General features: G+C 37.8%; 1 protein-coding gene across 1 annotated transcript in view; it reads left to right on the top strand.

Moving 5' to 3' along the window:
- Positions 1 to 18,173, top strand: part of HECW2 (HECT, C2 and WW domain containing E3 ubiquitin protein ligase 2) — a 320,314-nt gene that overhangs the window by 232,065 nt on the left and 70,076 nt on the right. The window contains exons 15-17 of the mRNA XM_056111748.1: positions 2,980 to 3,114; positions 6,379 to 6,481; positions 8,678 to 8,774. Of these exons, the coding sequence (XP_055967723.1) occupies positions 2,980 to 3,114; positions 6,379 to 6,481; positions 8,678 to 8,774 (335 nt within the window). The remainder of the gene's footprint in view (positions 1 to 2,979; positions 3,115 to 6,378; positions 6,482 to 8,677; positions 8,775 to 18,173) is intronic.

Here is an 18,173-nt window from a genome sequence, read left to right as displayed (position 1 = left end):
GCCAGACACAGTAACAACAAAGTCTCCAATGGAGACGTTACTGGGCCCGCTCGAGCAAATCGACGATCAACGGGAGGGCCTTTACCTTTACCTTTACCTATGTTCCAGGCCCAAATTGGAGGCCCATGTGGCATTGGTACCAAAGTCTGTCAATACAGCCAGTGTGAGGTTTGTCATTTGGTGTATTTTTACCAGGTTTAAGGAGAAATCTCTTCCAGTTGATTGGCTAGGGAAAAGAAATCATTACCAAGGGATGTGAGACTCATGACATAGTTCCTACCATTTAATGCAGTCTTTATGTTTTGGAAAGTAGATTTTGAGGGAAAGGATTTCCTAGAATTTTCATTTCATCCAGTTCTATGCTTGTTTTTTTAGTGTATCTACTACTGAATGCTATTTTGTTGTAGTCTATATTTTTCCACTTGTTATCTATAAATTATTTTCTCTATTTCCTGGTTGTGTACAGAAGTACTTTGTCTCATAATAGGAAGTTGATTTTCTGCCCCTTGGCACTTGTCTAGATGTAGTCACTCCTAGTCTTTTGGATTCTTTGTTAAGTGACCTCTAACTGTTTGAGAAATCAGTTACCTTTCAAGGCTATTTAACTTTAGTTATGTAAGTTATTTAGTTATTTAGTTTAATTTATGATTTACAGGTGTTGAGTCTCCTGGATCTCCTAATATTCCCTTTTATCTTTGATGGCCTAATTAACTGTATCTGATCATTTGAAAACATATTTTCAAATCGTGCTTGAAATAGTGGGCTTCATTATTACCTTGAGTGAATTTTACTTTGAAAATTTTACCATTTGGGTTCCTCATGACGAAGATAAATAGCAATTTTATAGATCATTTGCATTAACAAACAAAAAAAAGGTTGTTTTAAGTTGCTGTTCTCAATGAGGCAATAATGGTTTATGCTCATTCATGATTTCATTACACCACGGATTTTGCAGTAAATGTGGTGATCTTCATTTCTGCCTTTCTGGTCACATTATGGGGGATACATTTATTATGGGTATGGAAGAAATTATAAGAAAACTCAGAGAATCTAAGTATATAATTCAAAGTCATCATGTATAACAGAATTTGGTGTGGCTATGTAATAGATGACTAAACTTGGAAAAATAAAGTAGGAGGGAGTTTAAAAGCCTTGGAGAACAGATCAAAGAAATTTTTCGAATGGATATTGGATAGCCCATAGAGGCCTTGGATTAGCCCATTGGTGTGATCAAAGTCTTTAGTAAGAATATCCTGAAAGTCAGACAAACTAAGATTATAGAGATGTGCAGAACTGACAAACTGTTAATCTGCACAAGAGAAAGCCCTGAGATAAAGGGATGGGAGAATACAAAGAGAGGAGACTCTGCAATGACAAAATAAGGGCACTTGAGGGCTCAGATGTTGAAGAAGGAAAGAGGGAAGTCAGTGGGGTTTGAAGTTTCAGGTGATAAAAAGAGTTAAAAAGAAAATCATGTGTTAGCAGCAAGAGCTTCAAGAGCCTTAGTGAGAAGAAGCCCAATTAAGCACCATAGGGCTTTTTTTTTTTTCTGGGGCTACAAAGATAGTACTATAGGTAAGGTGCTTGTCTTGCTCAGGGCCAGCCCTTGCTTAATCCCTAGCACCACCTATCACCCCACATCCCCTGAGCACTACCAAGAGTGATCCCTGAACCCAGAGCCAGGAGTAAGCCCTGAGCACAGATGAGTATGGCCCAATAAATAAATAAGTAAATAAATAAATAACTTGGGGGTTCTTTTTTTCATGTAGGAGTACTGCTATCTATTCGAATAGCCACTGATTAGCTGATTGAATTGGGCATGAACTCCACCTTACTTTTTTTTTCATAGTTTTATTTATTAACCCCAATGTACCCTGCCTCCCACCCCACCCAATGCCTGTGAGGCAGAAGATTTCTACTTAACTCTTCTCTACATTGATTACATTCGTCATTTCGACAAAAGATGCACGATTATTGTTTAGAATTCCTCCTCCCCCCCAACAATCAGAATTGCTAAGAAGGCATTGTGAAATACTTTGTTTTCTATAGCTAGTTAAGAGAATTGCGGCCTCACAATTTTGGATTTCTGCAAAGAGCCAGATAATTTAGAGATTGGTTTCTATGCGGCTGGTGTTATGGCTGTGCAGGAGAGCCGCTCATAGGGGGCAACTCAGGACCTTGGTAGGGCGTGAAGGACGAGCCAGTACCACCCCTCTTCCCATGACACTGAAGTTGCCCCGTCACCACCTGCTCATACCTGGCTTTCATATACCCTCGAGGTGGTGGCCACCTTGCTGCCCGGGGGGAGAAAAGGTGGAAAGGAGCAACACCCTTTTCCTCCCAGGGAGGCATAGCTCCATAGTTTAACACATGGTCCATTCACTTTTCTGCCTCAAGCTGCCTGGCTCTGAATTAAGTCCTTTTACCTCTGGAGCCATGGCCATGCTAGAGAGCCACTTATGGGGGGCAACTCGTGACCTTGGTAGGGTGTGAAGGACGAGCCGGTACCACCCCCCTTCCCATGAGACTGCAGTTGCCCCGTCACTGCCGGCTCATACCTGGCTTTCCAATAAGCTCTGTGGAGGCAGCCACCTTGCTGCCGGGGGGGGGGGGGGGGGGGGGGGGGGGGGATAAAGGCGGAAGGGAGCAACACTCTTTCCCTCCTGGGGAGGCACAGCGCTGTAGTTTAATGGGGCTTCTTTTTAAGAGTACATCTTGATGACTGTCTTTTTGAGTGTTTCCTACACCTGGGATAATGTTCCTTTCTTCTCCCTTCCTTCTGGATCTAATCTAACCATGGCTTTCTCTAATTTTCTCTGTTCGGAAATTTATTAAGTATTTAAACCCAAAAATACGAGGAAACAGAGGTCAGACCTTTTGTACCCAAAAACATGTCTTCTCCAAACTGTGTAAAGTGACAATCAGTTATGACATGAACCCGGCCCGTTTTGACCAGTAATTGAATGGATTGTTTCCTAGGCATTTTTTGTTGATCACAACTCCCGCACCACCACTTTCATTGATCCTCGGCTCCCACTTCAGAGCAGTCGACCCACCAGCGCCCTGGTTCACCGACAACACCTGACAAGGCAACGCAGTCACAGTGCAGGCGAGGTGAGTCTCATGCCCCGGAGAATGACCATTGACAGACACTACAGGATGTAGGAGTCTGTGGAATTGTATTGTTTTGTTTCATTTTTTTGTTTTTGTTTGTTTTGATGTAAATAGGGTCATGGGGAGGCTGGAAAGAATTGGAGGGTTAATAGGCTTCTCTGGAACCTAAATTACACATTTTAAAAATCAGGCATGGCGGGACAACTGAAGAAATTAGAGCTTGTTTATATTTAGAAAATGATGAAAGACAATTCGTTGTGTTATGGAGCTTTTCAGGGAAGATTCATGGTGGGTCCTTTCGCACATCCAAAAGCAGCTTTGTAGGAAGGTTTGAATTGAACTTTTAGTGAACTAAAAGTGAGATTAAATATAGTTTATTAAACAAGTGTTGCTAGGTTAAAATCTTTGGGTTAAAATCTTTGGCTGAGACTTTGGTGCTATGAAACCCTCACTAATTTCATTTTTGGTTAGTAAAAGATTCAGCATTGATTTAGGTCCTCTCATGCCCAGAGAAATGAAAATGAATTGATAATTACTAAAAGCTCTAAGGTGCTCTGTCTTCTTTATTATTTTGTAGTGACCCATGTTATCCACATGAGGGCTCTCAAAAAGAAAAAAAAAACTGTTATAGTTTTATTTTTTTAGTAGCTTAAATCAATAGAAGAAATGTCAAGTTTTCCTCCTTTGTGTGGGCTTGTGCTTTGAATATATATCATGTCTTGATAGGTTTCTTTTAAAAAAATTCCCTTAGACAAATAGAATTCAGATCCTTTTCCTGTATACCTTTCCCACACCTATGGACTCCTATATACATATCATATTTTCCATGTTATATTGTCGTTCAAATATTTCTGCAGACTCTGTCATGAAAATGATGAATTCAATAAATAGCTGTATGCAGTTCATCAAAATTACACTCTTGGAATTTCCTCTCATGATTTACATACTTGTTCTAAGTGTACCACGTGCTCTTCTGGCAGTAAATGCAGCCATAGGAGAGTATACAGGAGAAGCTCATATAAAGTGATATATAAATCCATGGCAGGATGAAGTATGCACCAAAATATTTTTATTTTATGAGCAGGTAATAAATCTTTACGTCCTTGTCATATAAAACCATTACCAGTGGATAAAATGACACTGAGAGCATTCATCTTAGAGGCAAACCTGTCCTCTCACCTTTGGACCTAGTACGTGTTACGCAGCCAGTTAGGGCCCTGCCTGAGTTTATCGCGTGTCTGTGCACTCTAACCGCGTTCCTTATCTTCACGTCACAATTTGAAGCTGGCTGTTTTGTCTGGTTAGTACTACAGGCACGAGATTGATAGCTAGACTTAGATTTTCTTTTAACTTTTCTCCCTCAGAACTGGAATCATTTTCATGGTCCAGTATAGCCTATGGGAAATGGATCTCAAGGTACATAGTAAAATGTCAAGGAAGAATTTATATTGGTGAAAATAGAGCTGCAATGCGGAGACTAGCCCTTGCCTGAGGCTCCCTGCCCAGCATAGCTAAGCCTTGGAGGGAAGTGTGCTTCCTGCCGTAGCAGTCTGAACATACCAGTACTGTGGTGTTAACTACTTACTGGGGTTTGCCCATCCCTGTCTGATCATCTGATTTGAAGAAGTGTGGTGTTGAATCCAGGAGAAAAACATTGCTCTTCTGGGAAGTGATGGCATGTGGCATACTGCTGATAGGCATACTGCTGATAGCAACATACTTCATGTTGCTTTACTGAAATGACTAATTTTTCGCCTGCTAACCAGTGTGTTGTTAATGGCAGAATTTCCGTCAAAGTGGCTGAGTTCATTCCTCAATGCCAGTAACGAAAAAGAAGTATCTCAAAAAAAGAAAGGGTGAAAAACATCTAGTTACATGCAAGAGGCTTTCTAGCCATGCTCTTATACTCATTTAACCAATTTTTCAGGTAATTGGAATTTTGGTATCTCTTCCAGACAACAAATTAACACTTACCCAACACCTGCAGTGCAGACACATGGTGGTTAGTGTGGGAATACAAATAATAACATCTTTCCCCCCCCCCCCCGCTGTGTTCTTTTTAAGAAGAGACTGTCTTAAACTAGCCTGCATGAAAATGAATAAGAATGGACTGAAAAATGTATTAACGCACTGTTAATAATGACAGCTAATTTAGAAATAGACAGCAAGTGCTATGGAGCTCAGAGAAAGCCACATTTGTTGTCAGCTTAAGGGAAGGGAAGACTTCATCAAGGAGGAGCTGTTTGAACTATGCTTGGAAGAATGAGTGAGAGCATTCTTGAAGGATAAGCAAGCAGTGGAGGGAGGGTGGGGACGCTATTTTCAGTGCCAGGGCCTTGAGAAAAGCCCACACCAAACACCTAACTGATGCAATGTGACAAAATGATTGTGAAGATTTGGTTGGAAGAGGGAGTAGAAGTTCTATTTTAAAACTTCCAGTTTATTTATTCAGTACGTTACTTTGCCTTTTTTTTAAAAAAAAATTTAGTTTCCGTGCATTAATGTTCTACTATTGTCCTAAGAAGACTTGCAATATACAGGGAAAATACTAAAGCAATGTTAAAACTTGCTCGTAGGAATATTAATGAACTTTTTTTTCCTTCTCTACTTGTATGCATGCATTTCTAAATCTATAATAAGTACAATAAATAATTCAGATTAGGGCAACCCTATTTAGCTCCTCCACACCTGTTGCAATTAACTCCTGGTGTGGGAGGTTCAAACCAGAAAGAGCTGTTGTACTGGTGCTCTAATAGGGATGTAAAATTGCTTCTAAGGAGATAATACACCAACTCAAAAACCCACATGAAGATTGCTGCTGTTCCACCTCTCTGCTGAGACAAGGAATTCCCTGAGCAACCTTGGTCTGAAGGAGGAATACCTGGCACTGCTCAATACGTTTTGTGCTGCCAAGCAAGACTTTCTCTCTGATTGTATTGTTGCATGTTTGTGTGTTCTGTTGAGGTTGAATTTATTCCTGCTGAAAAAAGTCTGCTGTTTAGCTTCTATAGACCCAACAAGTGTCCCCAGATGGACTTATTCTTGTGCTACTTGACAGATGATCACTGCTCCAGCTCCTCTCAAAGTTAGGGTTGCTCCAACTGAGACCTAGCTTGGAGAATCCTGCTTCAGTTTCTCAGTGGGTATCCATTCTGATTGATACTTAACAATGCTCGGTTTGAACAAGCTTACTCAAGGTATGGAGGTAAAGCATTTTGTGTTCTAGATCTTGGTGCAGAATATAAATGCTGCTTATGTTTGCAGGTAGGAGAAGATTCTCGGCATGCAGGACCACCAGTTCTTCCCAGGCCATCAAGTACATTCAATACAGTCAGCAGGCCACAGTATCAGGACATGGTACCAGTGGGTATGTCACCATTTCCAGAAATCTTTAGCTTTGCTTTTCCAACCCATGTGTATTATGCATTTTATAGTGATGTTTCCCTATCGACAACCTATTTCTTTTGCCCCAGACTGAGACATGTTTTTCCTAAGAAATTGAGTCTCAAAGTAGTGCTATCTTGCACAAACCCATAGGATGACTTTTTAATGCCACTTTTCTTTTTATAAGTAGAGCTTTTATAATTAGGTTGATATATATATATATATAAAGTACCATCTTATGTGATTATTACAAATTAACGATTCGGACAAGCGTGTACCTAGCATATATTCCTAATTTAAGTCGGTTTCAGTGATTTGTAGGCCAGAAGTAGGCACACAAAATAAGCAAACACCAATGACAAATTCTTCAAAATACATTTTTGCAATTTATAGCCAATGAAAATCAACGAGTCATCAGAATTATGAAGCGGTAATAAAGGAAAGTAGCAAAGAGTTCTAGAGAAAGATGTGAATCGTTAACATGATGAGGTTAAGTAGAGTGGTTTTCAAAGCTGGAATTTCAGCCCCTTTAGGAATAGTCAGATGGGCCATGTGATCTCCCTATACCATCTTCAGTTTTGAGAAACTACTTGTCTATTTTTACTTTTAAATTTTATGAGTTTTTTTTCTTAAGTGGTGGTACAGGGTGGTGTTTGCACCACACACAGGTGTCCCCAAGACTTTTTTCTGTCTCTGTGCTCAAGGGTGACTCCTGGAGGGGCACAGGCAACCATTTGCTGTATGGAGGATTGAACCAGGATTTGCTGGGTACAATGCAAATGCCTTATATCATCTCTCTGGTCCTAAAATATTAGACTTTTTAAGAAAAAAATAATGCCCACACCCATAAAGAACTTTGATAATAATCACTGGGTAAGAAGAAATATCGGGTCAGGATGTTCTAATGATATTACTAATGTAATACTGAATACTGAACATCAAATTTCAAAGTACTATAAAATTGATACTTAAAAAAAACCTTTTATCTCTAAACTCCCTCCAATGGTTATTAAGACTAGGATGTCAAAACTCATTGAAGCTATTTTCAAATGCCAAGAGAATTATATTAATTTTGTTTAATCATATTATATAAATTAAAACATGTTTTACAATCTTAATTTACATTAGGATATTATAAACACAATAGTGTCCTGACTGAGTTGAAATATTTGAGGAGAGACCTCCCAAGCAGTACTCAGAAGTTCTAAGGGTCACTCCTGGTGATAGCCAGCTAATCTGGACTGCTATCCAATGCTTCACATCTCTGTGATGTTAGGGACTGCACAGCCACCCCTTCAGTGTTTGTGGACCTTCAGGGCACAATGCTTTGTGGTCTCCTGGTCTACACCTGAAGATGCTTGAAAGGTACACTGTATAGTGTGGTACACTGTATAGTGTGGATAAAACCTGGGTTGTACCTACCCCCCCCACACACACCATACTCTCTCCACTAGGACCTTTAATATCTGAGAATTTGGGTGCTCAGTTCTGTAATTTAATTGTATCTTAGTTCTGATTTTTACTTAATTTAATTAAGAAAACTCATTTTAAACAAATTAGTTTTCTTTACCAAAGAGATGTTTAACAGAGCTCTTGTAAAATTAACTTTTTTAATTTCTGAGGACATTAGCCACCTTAACTAATATACAGAGTTTTCTTTTAACAGACCAGGTACTGATCCGATAATGCTGATCATATTTAATTGTTGGTATAATTGGTTTGGTAAAGAATTATATGTGACTGTATGGCATTATTCCCACAAATTACTTCATTTCTCCTGTGTATTTTTGTAGTAGCTACTGGGAACATAGATTTTGTTGACCCTTGTTCTGTCTCTTACCTCTTTACTTGTCTGATATTTGATCAGAAGATGATTTTCTATTTCTAACAATTATTTTTGAAGTTGACTTAGGTAGGCAGTAGCCTCAAACAATATGTAGATATTTTTTTGGAAATGTAAATAAGCAATTACTAATAACATAGTATAACAAATGAATTTAACAAATTCTTAAGTCACAGTCAATAAGTTTAAGTCCAATATTCATGTAACAGGAAATAAACTGGTTATTTAAGTAACAAACTATAATACAGGGAATATTAATCATAAAAACAAATTTTAATGCATGTTTTTGTATTGGAAACCAAGTGAGGCTTTAAAAAATTGTCCTTTTTTTTTTAGCTTACAATGACAAGATCGTTGCATTTCTGCGCCAACCCAATATATTTGAAATTCTACAAGAGCGTCAACCTGATCTCACACGGAATCACTCACTCAGGTAATCATAATGTTGATTAAATCTTCAATAACATTGATCATTTTCTTGGAAATTCACTTTTCCTTCCTGGCATTCTATACATATGCTGTGCAAATCAAGGGCTTCTTGTGTACAAATACTGTCATCAACACTAGGCAATAATAGCCTTGACATTTCTCTACTATGGATCAAATAAGATCTACTAAAGAACCTCTAACCCTCTTTAAAGAATAAATATTTTATTTTATTTTATTTTTTTTGCTTTTTGGGTAACACCCAGCGATGCACAGGGGCTACTCCTGGCTCTGCACTCAGGAGTTACTCCTGACAGTGCTCAGGGGACCATATGGGATGCTGGAATCAAACCCGGGTTGGCCTCGTGCAAGGCAAACGCCCTACCTGCTGTGCTATCACTCCAGCCACAGAATAAATATTTTAAAAGAATTTTTTCCTAGCCAAGATTGTATTCTAGATGTCTGGTGTGGATATTGAAAATAATAAGATGCTAATCCCTTTGTGGTGTAGTTTGAATAAACAAAAGTAACATAGGTTTATTAAATTGCCATTTATAAAATCCTAGACTTGGTATTCATATTTTTTCATAATGAAAATACAGGGAACCCAAACAGAGAATCTTATCCTCTCTACAGTTCAGCATTTTCCTTGCAACAATCCTCTTTTTTTTTTCCACTTAACTCTCTCTCTCTCTACTTTGATTACATTCATTATTTCAACAAAAGATGCACCATTATTATTTGGAATTTTTCCCCAATAATCAGACCTGCTGAAAAGGCATTCTGAAATAATTTGTTTTCTATTGCTGGTTATGAAGACCATATGATGTCGCGCCGGCGTGATAGCAGCCACGCCATTTTGGATTTCTAATATTTTACTAATTAAGTCTGGAGGGATTTCTGCCAAAAGCCACATAGTTATGAGATTGCTTTATGTGCCTCTGGGGCAATGGCCATGCCAGAGAGCTGCTCGTGGGGGGCAACCCTCGGCCTTGGTCGGAGAAGAAGGACGTGCAGGTTCCGTCCCCCATCCCATGAGACCACAGTTGCCCCGTCACTGTCAGCTCATACCTGGCTGTCCTATAAGCTCTCAGGTGGTGGCCACCATGCTGCCGGAGGTGGGTGGGGGGGCAGAGGGATGGAGGCAGAAGAGACAGACACCCTGACACCCTTTCCCTCCCAGAGGTGGGGGCACAGCACCATAGTTCAATGCATAGTCCATTCACATTTCTGCTGAAAGCTGTTGTGCTCTGAATTAGGTCCGTGTGCCTCTGGGGCCATGGTCGTGCTGGAGAGCCGCTCGTGGGTGGGCAACTTTCGGCCTTGGTGGGCAGGCAACAATCCTCTTTTTTAAACAACTTTTCAGTGGACCATGCTTCAAGTTTAGTTTTCTGGACTCTTTTGAGTATATGCAGTTTTTCTTTTCCCCCCTGGAAAAAGTCTTTTGCATTTAACTAGAATGATGTTTTTTTAAAACTCAATAAAGCTGAGGCTGGGACTATCTGTGGCTTATTGGGAGAGTTTATATCACTCATGCTCAAGGTCCCTGGGTAAAAAAAAAACAAGCAAGGAACTGCAACAACAGAAATAATATAAGCTGCCAGTCCCCTCATTGAAGCCTTTCAGCACCACATTCTTGTTCTCATGATCTACACTCATATTTCTCAATCTCAATGTCCTAGAACTTACATAGGTGCAAATGGAAAAACATTGAATTTGAGTTTCTATAGAAATTCTTATACAATTTAAAGCCCATTTTGCCTACTTGCCAGTTCAAATGTTTGCCAAATATCATCACCCTTTCTGAAGCAGCAATTCTTAAGTACTTCTCAGCTTAGTCGTGCTAAATTGTTTCCATCAGGATCACCTGGAGCTTTACAAATGCCAGATCCAGTCACCTCCCAATGATCTTCCCTTTCCTAGTCTACTCCCTAAGTTCCCACACCCTGCCCAGGAGATGGACAAGCACGAGCAGATAATTTCTTAAAACTTCTTCATATAATTCCAGTAGCATAGCCACTGCAATAACCTCTGGTCTAGACACTAATTTGATAATTAATTTTATAATGCATCAAGTTATCCTTCATCTTATTTTGTCCATTTGGTTTTTGTGCTTTTCTTGACTTTTAGTGTCTTTATGCTTGATTTTCCAGTTTACCATTTAAATTCATCACTGCTCAATATCAGAATAGCACTTTGCGTATAGTGAACATAAGTGTATTTAGATCTATAGCAGGTACTAAAATATTACATTTTATTCAAGGTTTTTTGGTTATAATGTTCAGTTATAAATCACTAAATAATATTCCTATGGTATTTTCTCTCTATTTTTTAGTTTAAATGACTTTCGTTTTTAGACAGCCTCTAAGAGACTTTTTTTCCTTAAAAACTGTGCTTCTACTTCAAATAAATCAAGGTCAAAATAAATGAAGATCTCAAAGTGACATCACTTCTTATTGTCTATCCTGGTATTGATATTGTATCTTAAACTTTCCCTTACCTTAAAAAGTGCCTAAAGGCTAAATCTTATCTCAAATCTCCACTGTTAAAAATCACATGGTTTTACTCAACAGATTTTTCATGCTTGACAGAATCTCTATTTGGGGAGTTTGGTGAGGGATTTGGGCCACATCCAGAGATCATGTGGTGCAGGGGTTTGAACCAGGGCCAGCCACATGCAAGGCAACACCTTAACCCCAATGCTACTGCTCCAGCCTATGACTGAAAGTACTGTAACAGGTCATAATAAAGGGAAAAGATACAGGTCCCAGCTGATAGCTTCCATCTTGCTTTTTCTTTATAGAGTCTTTAAGCCTGGGCCAGTTAGATTGCTCTAAGCACATGTGGAGGACCTGTGCTTGCTCCTCAGAACATGGATGGTCCCACAGGCACCAAGTGTTGGTCAGTGCTGGGCACTAAGCACTGCTGGTCCCAAGGAGCACCACATGACCAGCCTGAGTATTGAACCTCTGTCTTGTACAGCTGAGCTGATTGTTATCGGGATGGCCCCCAACCCCCCTAGCACTGCTTGGAAGTCCATTCCCCCTCCCTCCCAATTTTTGAAACTTTTTAATTAAGATACCGTGATTTACAATACTGTTCGTGATGGTTTTTCATGTACATAATTCCAGTACCACCCCCATCACTAGTGTAGTCACCCTCCTCACGCTTCCCTCTCTCAAAACCCCATCCCCAAACTTAGTTTTGCAGATCAGTTCTTCCATTGTATTGCTTTTGGTCCTTTGTTGCTACCTTGGTGTGTATCTTCAAGTCCCATATATGATAGGGGTCATTCTGTATCTATTCCTTTCTTTTGACTGACTTCCCTCAGCATTATATGCTGTAGTTCTGTCTGTGTTTCAACAATCTGCATGATTTTCTTTTGCACAATGGAAAACAGCTGCACTGTTTTCCATTGTGCATATCTACTACAACTTCTTTATCCTTTCATCCATACCTGGGCATTTGGTTTGTTTCCATATCTTGGCTCTTATACTAAGTGCTGCAATGACCATAGGTGTGCATATATCCTTTCAAATTAATATTTTTGTGCCTTGGGGATAGATGCCAAGACACTCCCACCCCATTTTTTAAGTCTCCAACCTATAGATTACTGATGATTTTTATTTTTTAATGTCAACTGGGGTTCCTCAGTTAAATGGTCTTTCTATCTCGTATGTCTCACAGTGCAATCTGTTCTTAAGAAATTTGTTGTTAGGCTTTGAAAAGTAACCGCCTTATTCTCAAAACTTTCGTGTAAGTTTTAATTTCAACTTTCTTAAAAATTCTTTTCAGATTTTGGCCATGTCAGCTTATGTAGTCCTGTCAAACAAAAGGAAGCAGAAACTTAAATCACTGAGATGATTCTGCTCCTCTTACATGAACTCTATGTGACAGTTGTACTTTTAGTTTCTGAAAAGTTTTTGGTCGTTAAGCATTTTGCTTATCATAACACTATAATAAGGAAGTTTGTATATCTAAGGGAACATTCTGTTTCATACAATTAAAATTGCATTGTAAGGGGTATTCTCAGCAATGCAGAGATGGGGAACCAATGGCAGTGACTTAATCTCTTATTTCATTAGTATTTTTTATGAAGTATTTATACATGGAATAGAGCCACTGAGTAATTATGTGTTAGAAGTTAACTGGATTCCTATCTGAGCTAGGATCCCCAATATATGCATTAGAAAATGGAAGGAGAGGGAGGGAAGGAAGGAGAAGGAAGGAAGGAAGGAAGGAAGGAAGGAAGGAAGGAAGGAAGGAAGGAAGGAAGGAAGGCTAACTAATGAGACTGTGATTAAGATTATGTTAAGATTATGATTAACTAAGAATAACTAAGAAACACATGCATCAACTCTGACATATATTCACTGATTTCTGCAAAAGGAAAATTTGCTACTCATATTTTATTTTAGGGATAGACTAAAGTTGTTTAGAGGGCTTTGGCATATACATCATGTATTGGTCTAGTTTTCTTATTTGTGTATTTTATGCAGAAGGTGTCAGACTAACTGATAGTCATTTTATGATTTTTTTAAAGCCCTAAGGAACTCTTATGGTCAAACTTAAGTTAGATTATTTTTGAATATTATATAGGCACTTGTTAAATAATTTCCCCCAAAATGCAGTTTCCTGATTAAACTTTGAAAGATTTCCTAATTTGAAAATATTTTTGTTCTTAGATAGTTCTCTGAAACATTGAATTTTCTAAGAAATGGTTTAATAAGGGTTCAAACAATTTCTAGCATACACAATAATCATCTTTTAAGACAATTAATTATTTAAGACAACCTAGACAACTACTTATTTTGCTGTGTTGTATTTTTCAAGAAATCAGTTCAGCAAATTACCACTACCCAACTTAAAAAAACTCATCAGATATGTACTCTGTGTATGCTGAAGAAAAATATTAATGTTTAGTCCAGACTTACTGCTTTTTCCAAGACCCAAAGAATAAGAAGCCATTTCTAAAATTGTTGAGAACAGTGCTTCATCACTTATAACACAAATCTGTTTTTAATAAAGTCTGTTTAATGGGCATTTAGTTAATTGCTAGTTCACTCGTCAATAAGATGTGTTAATTACAAAGAAAATAAAAGTGTCCTATCAGTTAAAAGTAATTAATAATTCCATTGATAAGTTTTTACTCTCATTTCCTCTAGGATGCATTATAAAATACATTCTTTCAAAACCATTTAGTGCCATTGTATTAACTATCAGTTATTTTGTATATCTGACTTTTATCATTTACCATAGAAATAATATTATGTAACTATACTAATAATCTCGGGTGGCTAGCACAGTGGTAGGGTGTTCGCCTTACAAGCGGCCGACATGGCCAACCCGAGTTCGATTCCTCCGCCCCTCTCAGAGAGCCCGGCAAGCTACCGAGAGTATTCGATATGCCAGACACAGTAACAACAAAGTCTCCAATGGAGACGTTACTGGGCCCGCTCGAGCAAATCGACGATCAACGGGAGGGCCTTTACCCTTTTACCCTTTTAGTAAATTTAGCAGAGCCTGGCAAGCTCCCCATGGCATATTCGATATGCCAAAGACAGTAACAAGTCTCTCAATGGCGACATTACTGGTGCCCGCACAAACATATCGAAGAACAACAAGAGGACAGTACTACAGTGCTAGTAAATTTAAAAAAATAAAATTGTTTTTGTTATAAACAACACATTTTGAATATAAGAATAGCACTTAAAATAAGGTATCCCAAAGTATGGATGACTGCAGCTGTAGTTACATATAATCCCTAATGAAAATATAGAATCTACACTTTTAATATAAGATAATATAGTTATATATTTTAGTATGTCTTCTTAGATCTCAGGCAATGATAATATAACATTTATTTTGAAAATAGATGTTTCTCTGGCCACATAGCATTATTTTGAATTTTGAGTTGAAATTCTGGTAATGTTTTTAACTTTTAAAATTACATTAGGATTTTGTTGGGAATTTTTTTATATTTAAGATCCTTTGGTTACAAATAAAATATTTACACATTTTGATTTTTTCCTATGACTATATTTTCTATTTTCAATCCTTTCATTTCTTGTAATTTTCTTGTTTATTTACTTAGCAACTTTTTTTGGCCTAGTTTTTACCAGAGTATTTTATGTTTGTGTTTTGTCTAACCTTGTTTTATTGTTTTGTTTTGTTTTTTCTTTATTCTAGATAATGACAGTCAAAATATAAGAACTAGTTTTTGTGGTACCATTTTCTGGAAATTGGTACTTTAAGTTTTTTTTAACCTTGCCTTGATATCTTATACTACTGCTTTGAAAGCACTGTTTTATCCCCATCTGTCTGTAGATGCTGTTTAACTGGTTGTCCATCACAATAGCTTCACACTAGTTTATTGGTTTGTTTGTGTTTATTTTAAAATAATAGCTATTGGTATAGCATTGTTCCAATTTATGCTACTCAAAATTATTTTAGTTTCATTTTTAAGTATTGTTAAAATACTTTCAAATAAGTAAGGGGTGGGGATTGGGAGGAACCCTGGCATACCCAGAGGTGCCAGGACTTACACTCGATCTGGGCTTAGGGAACAGTGCTGAAGGTGATTGATGGATAATATGTGGTATCAGGGAATGAACCTGCATTGGTCACGTACAATGCAAGCACTTTAACCCTTGTACTATCTCCTAGAAGTATCTTATCTATTTCATATCAACAAGATATTCAATAAATACTTGTGGAATTAGCAAGATAACAGTATGAATAAAACAGCTTGCCAATAATAGAAACAGAAAATGACATCTAGTTTGGATTTATTTTCAATAGTTTATACTTTCTGTTGAAATAGGAATAAGTAATTATGGGCCTTATCTAATAATATACTCAATATTTAAAATTATTGAATGCTGCAATTTAATAGATTCCACATGGATTATTTTACTTGTGTTTTTTTCATTCAGTGCTTCTCATATGTACTAACTTTATGAAGTTGCTTGTTTCAAGATGAGGTTACAAGTTTAACAAATTTAGCTAGCTCTCTAAATTCTTGGCATGAAACTGATTTATATCTATCTGCAACAGATTTTGCCCCTAGACTATAGCTAATATACCACTTCTACCTGTCTTTAAGAATCATATTATCAGGAGCTGGATCAATAGCACAGCAGGTAGGGCGTTTTCCTTGCATGCGGCCAACCCGGGTTTGATTCCCCGCATCCCATAAGGTCCCCTGTGCATCGCCAGTGTGACCCAAAAAGAAAAACAAAAAGACAAAACCAAACAAGAATCATATTATCATATTGGGCCTCTGTTTCCAAATACAATCTATCTAATGAGAGGTAGAACGAAAGTTGGTTAGTCAGTATAGATGTTTAGCGCTCTCTCTCAAGTCAGACTATGGCCTATATATATAATAACCCATCAGTGACCAATGCTAATTTTCTTTTCTTGACATTACACAGAGAAGTCATGGGATTTCTTAAAAAGTGCCCTCTGGCCTTTCTTTTCTTTTCTGTTCTTTTCTTTTCCTTTCTTTCTTTCTTTCTTTCTTTCTTTCTTTCTTTCTTTCTTTCTTTCTTTCTTTCTTTCACCATCTATCTCTTTGAAGTTGCGACTGCGCAGTAGCTACAAGAACTGTCTGAGCAGTCTGTAGCCCATAACATTTTGTGGTTTAGAGGCATTGCTGCTTCTGTTTGTTTGTGATCACATGCCTATCTTTTAACTTCACGAAAATGCTGCTTGGTTCCAGTGAGTGAGAGTATTTACTATGAGAATTCCAGTCTTGAGACTCTGTTATTGTCCCAAATGATGTGCTAGAATTGCTTTTCTGGGGTGATTTTGTGCACTGGGGGAAGTAGTTACAGAGGCCTTAATATTACAAATAACTGAAAGATAGCTGTTAGCAAGTTTTTACTGAGGTTTTCACAGTCATATTTAGTACAACTAGCAAGTTTCAAGTTTTCTTATTATGTTACTGCCTCTTTGCCTATTTTCCCCAGTACATCCTGTTTTAATGAATAATTTGAAATCAGTTTCCTATTTCTCTTTTTCTCTGCCACAGTGAAAAAAAAGTGATGTATAGCTAATTGCAAGTACTGGATGAATTTTGGGATATCTGTTAGGAGCCAGCTCTGTTGCTTGGCTTTAACTGGTTATGTATCTGGTTTGTATTTTTTATTGAGTTGCGTATTACCTAGGGCTAAGTATTTAGGGAACTTGAAGATAAAACTTGAGGGCCTTTTGCCCTCAAGAAACTGGTATTTCAGAAGGAACTTAAATTCTACCTGACTGGTACAGTGAGAAGATGCAATGGAGGAAGTACTAGAATGTGCCAAAATGGCCTGTTGTATGCAATTTTGCACTGTCATGCTCACTACTTTTTCTTCTTAGCAAACATCTTGGTTTTATCTACCAATTTGTTTTAATGAGACAATTCTCTTCACTGAGCTTCCCAAAAATATAGCACTGGAAGGAAAATTTATTACTTAATATATCTCTGAGGATTTTCCCACCACTTTTCATTTTGCAAAGTTTGATGAAAACTCTTGTTCTTCAAGACTTCTGCTTCAAGCCCTAACTCTCCCTGGAACACTGTCTTCCTGTGTCTCTTTGCTTGCTTCCTTGCTCTTTCAAGCTCCTGTTCTCACTTGAACATGTGTTCCTTTCCTCCTCCACTGCTTACATACTTTTGTTCAAGTTTTTGTTCAATTTAAAAAATAATAATTGTAATCTTGCTTTACTAAAAAAGCAATAAAAACCCCTCTTGTTCTTTGAAAGAGTTCTGGACATCTACTTATGTCTTTTTGGTTAAATACATAATTTTCCTTTTTAATCTACTTCTTTTGCTTTTTCTTTAGTCTATGTGAGTGCTTGCATACATCCTTTAGCCTTACTTCATCACAATTGATAGGAGTATTAATACTGCAGGAGAAAAGTTTGTCTTTTTCTTGGTAAAAGAATTGTGAGTGGCAGATAGGGACTGTTGGCAAATTTAGCATCAAGGTCTTGCTGGCCTGAGGGCATGCCCACCTGAACACTTGAGAAAGTTTCTTCTGTCTGAAGGGGAGGGAGGAACTGTGGCGCAGTTACAGGTCACTATTTGATTACTGACGCTACCCCCACAACGTTTATTTCCAGTCTCCTGGCACCGTCTTATAAATCACATCTGGGAGCTGAAATCATCTGGCAATATTTAATCATAAATGTTTTCCAGAAGTAGAAGTTTGACTCTTCAATGTTAGTAGTTCTAATCTTCAGAGAGAAAACACAGAATTTAAACATTTTGCCCAGAACTCAAGATGATACCTACAGATTTCTAGCAGACAACGACATACTGGCAGAGTTTCTGATAACGAAGTAGTTCCTGTTTTATTTTTTTTTTTTCTCAGAAAAGATTGGGAACATTTCTGAGGCTATCACTGACTTCTCTCTT

This window comes from Sorex fumeus, unplaced genomic scaffold (assembly GCF_029834395.1).
Source record: "Sorex fumeus unplaced genomic scaffold, SorFum_2.1 ptg000014l, whole genome shotgun sequence".
NCBI classification, from domain to species: Eukaryota; Metazoa; Chordata; class Mammalia; order Eulipotyphla; family Soricidae; genus Sorex; species Sorex fumeus.
Note: the sequence above shows the minus strand (reverse complement) of the source record. Positions and strands in the feature narration are given on the sequence as shown.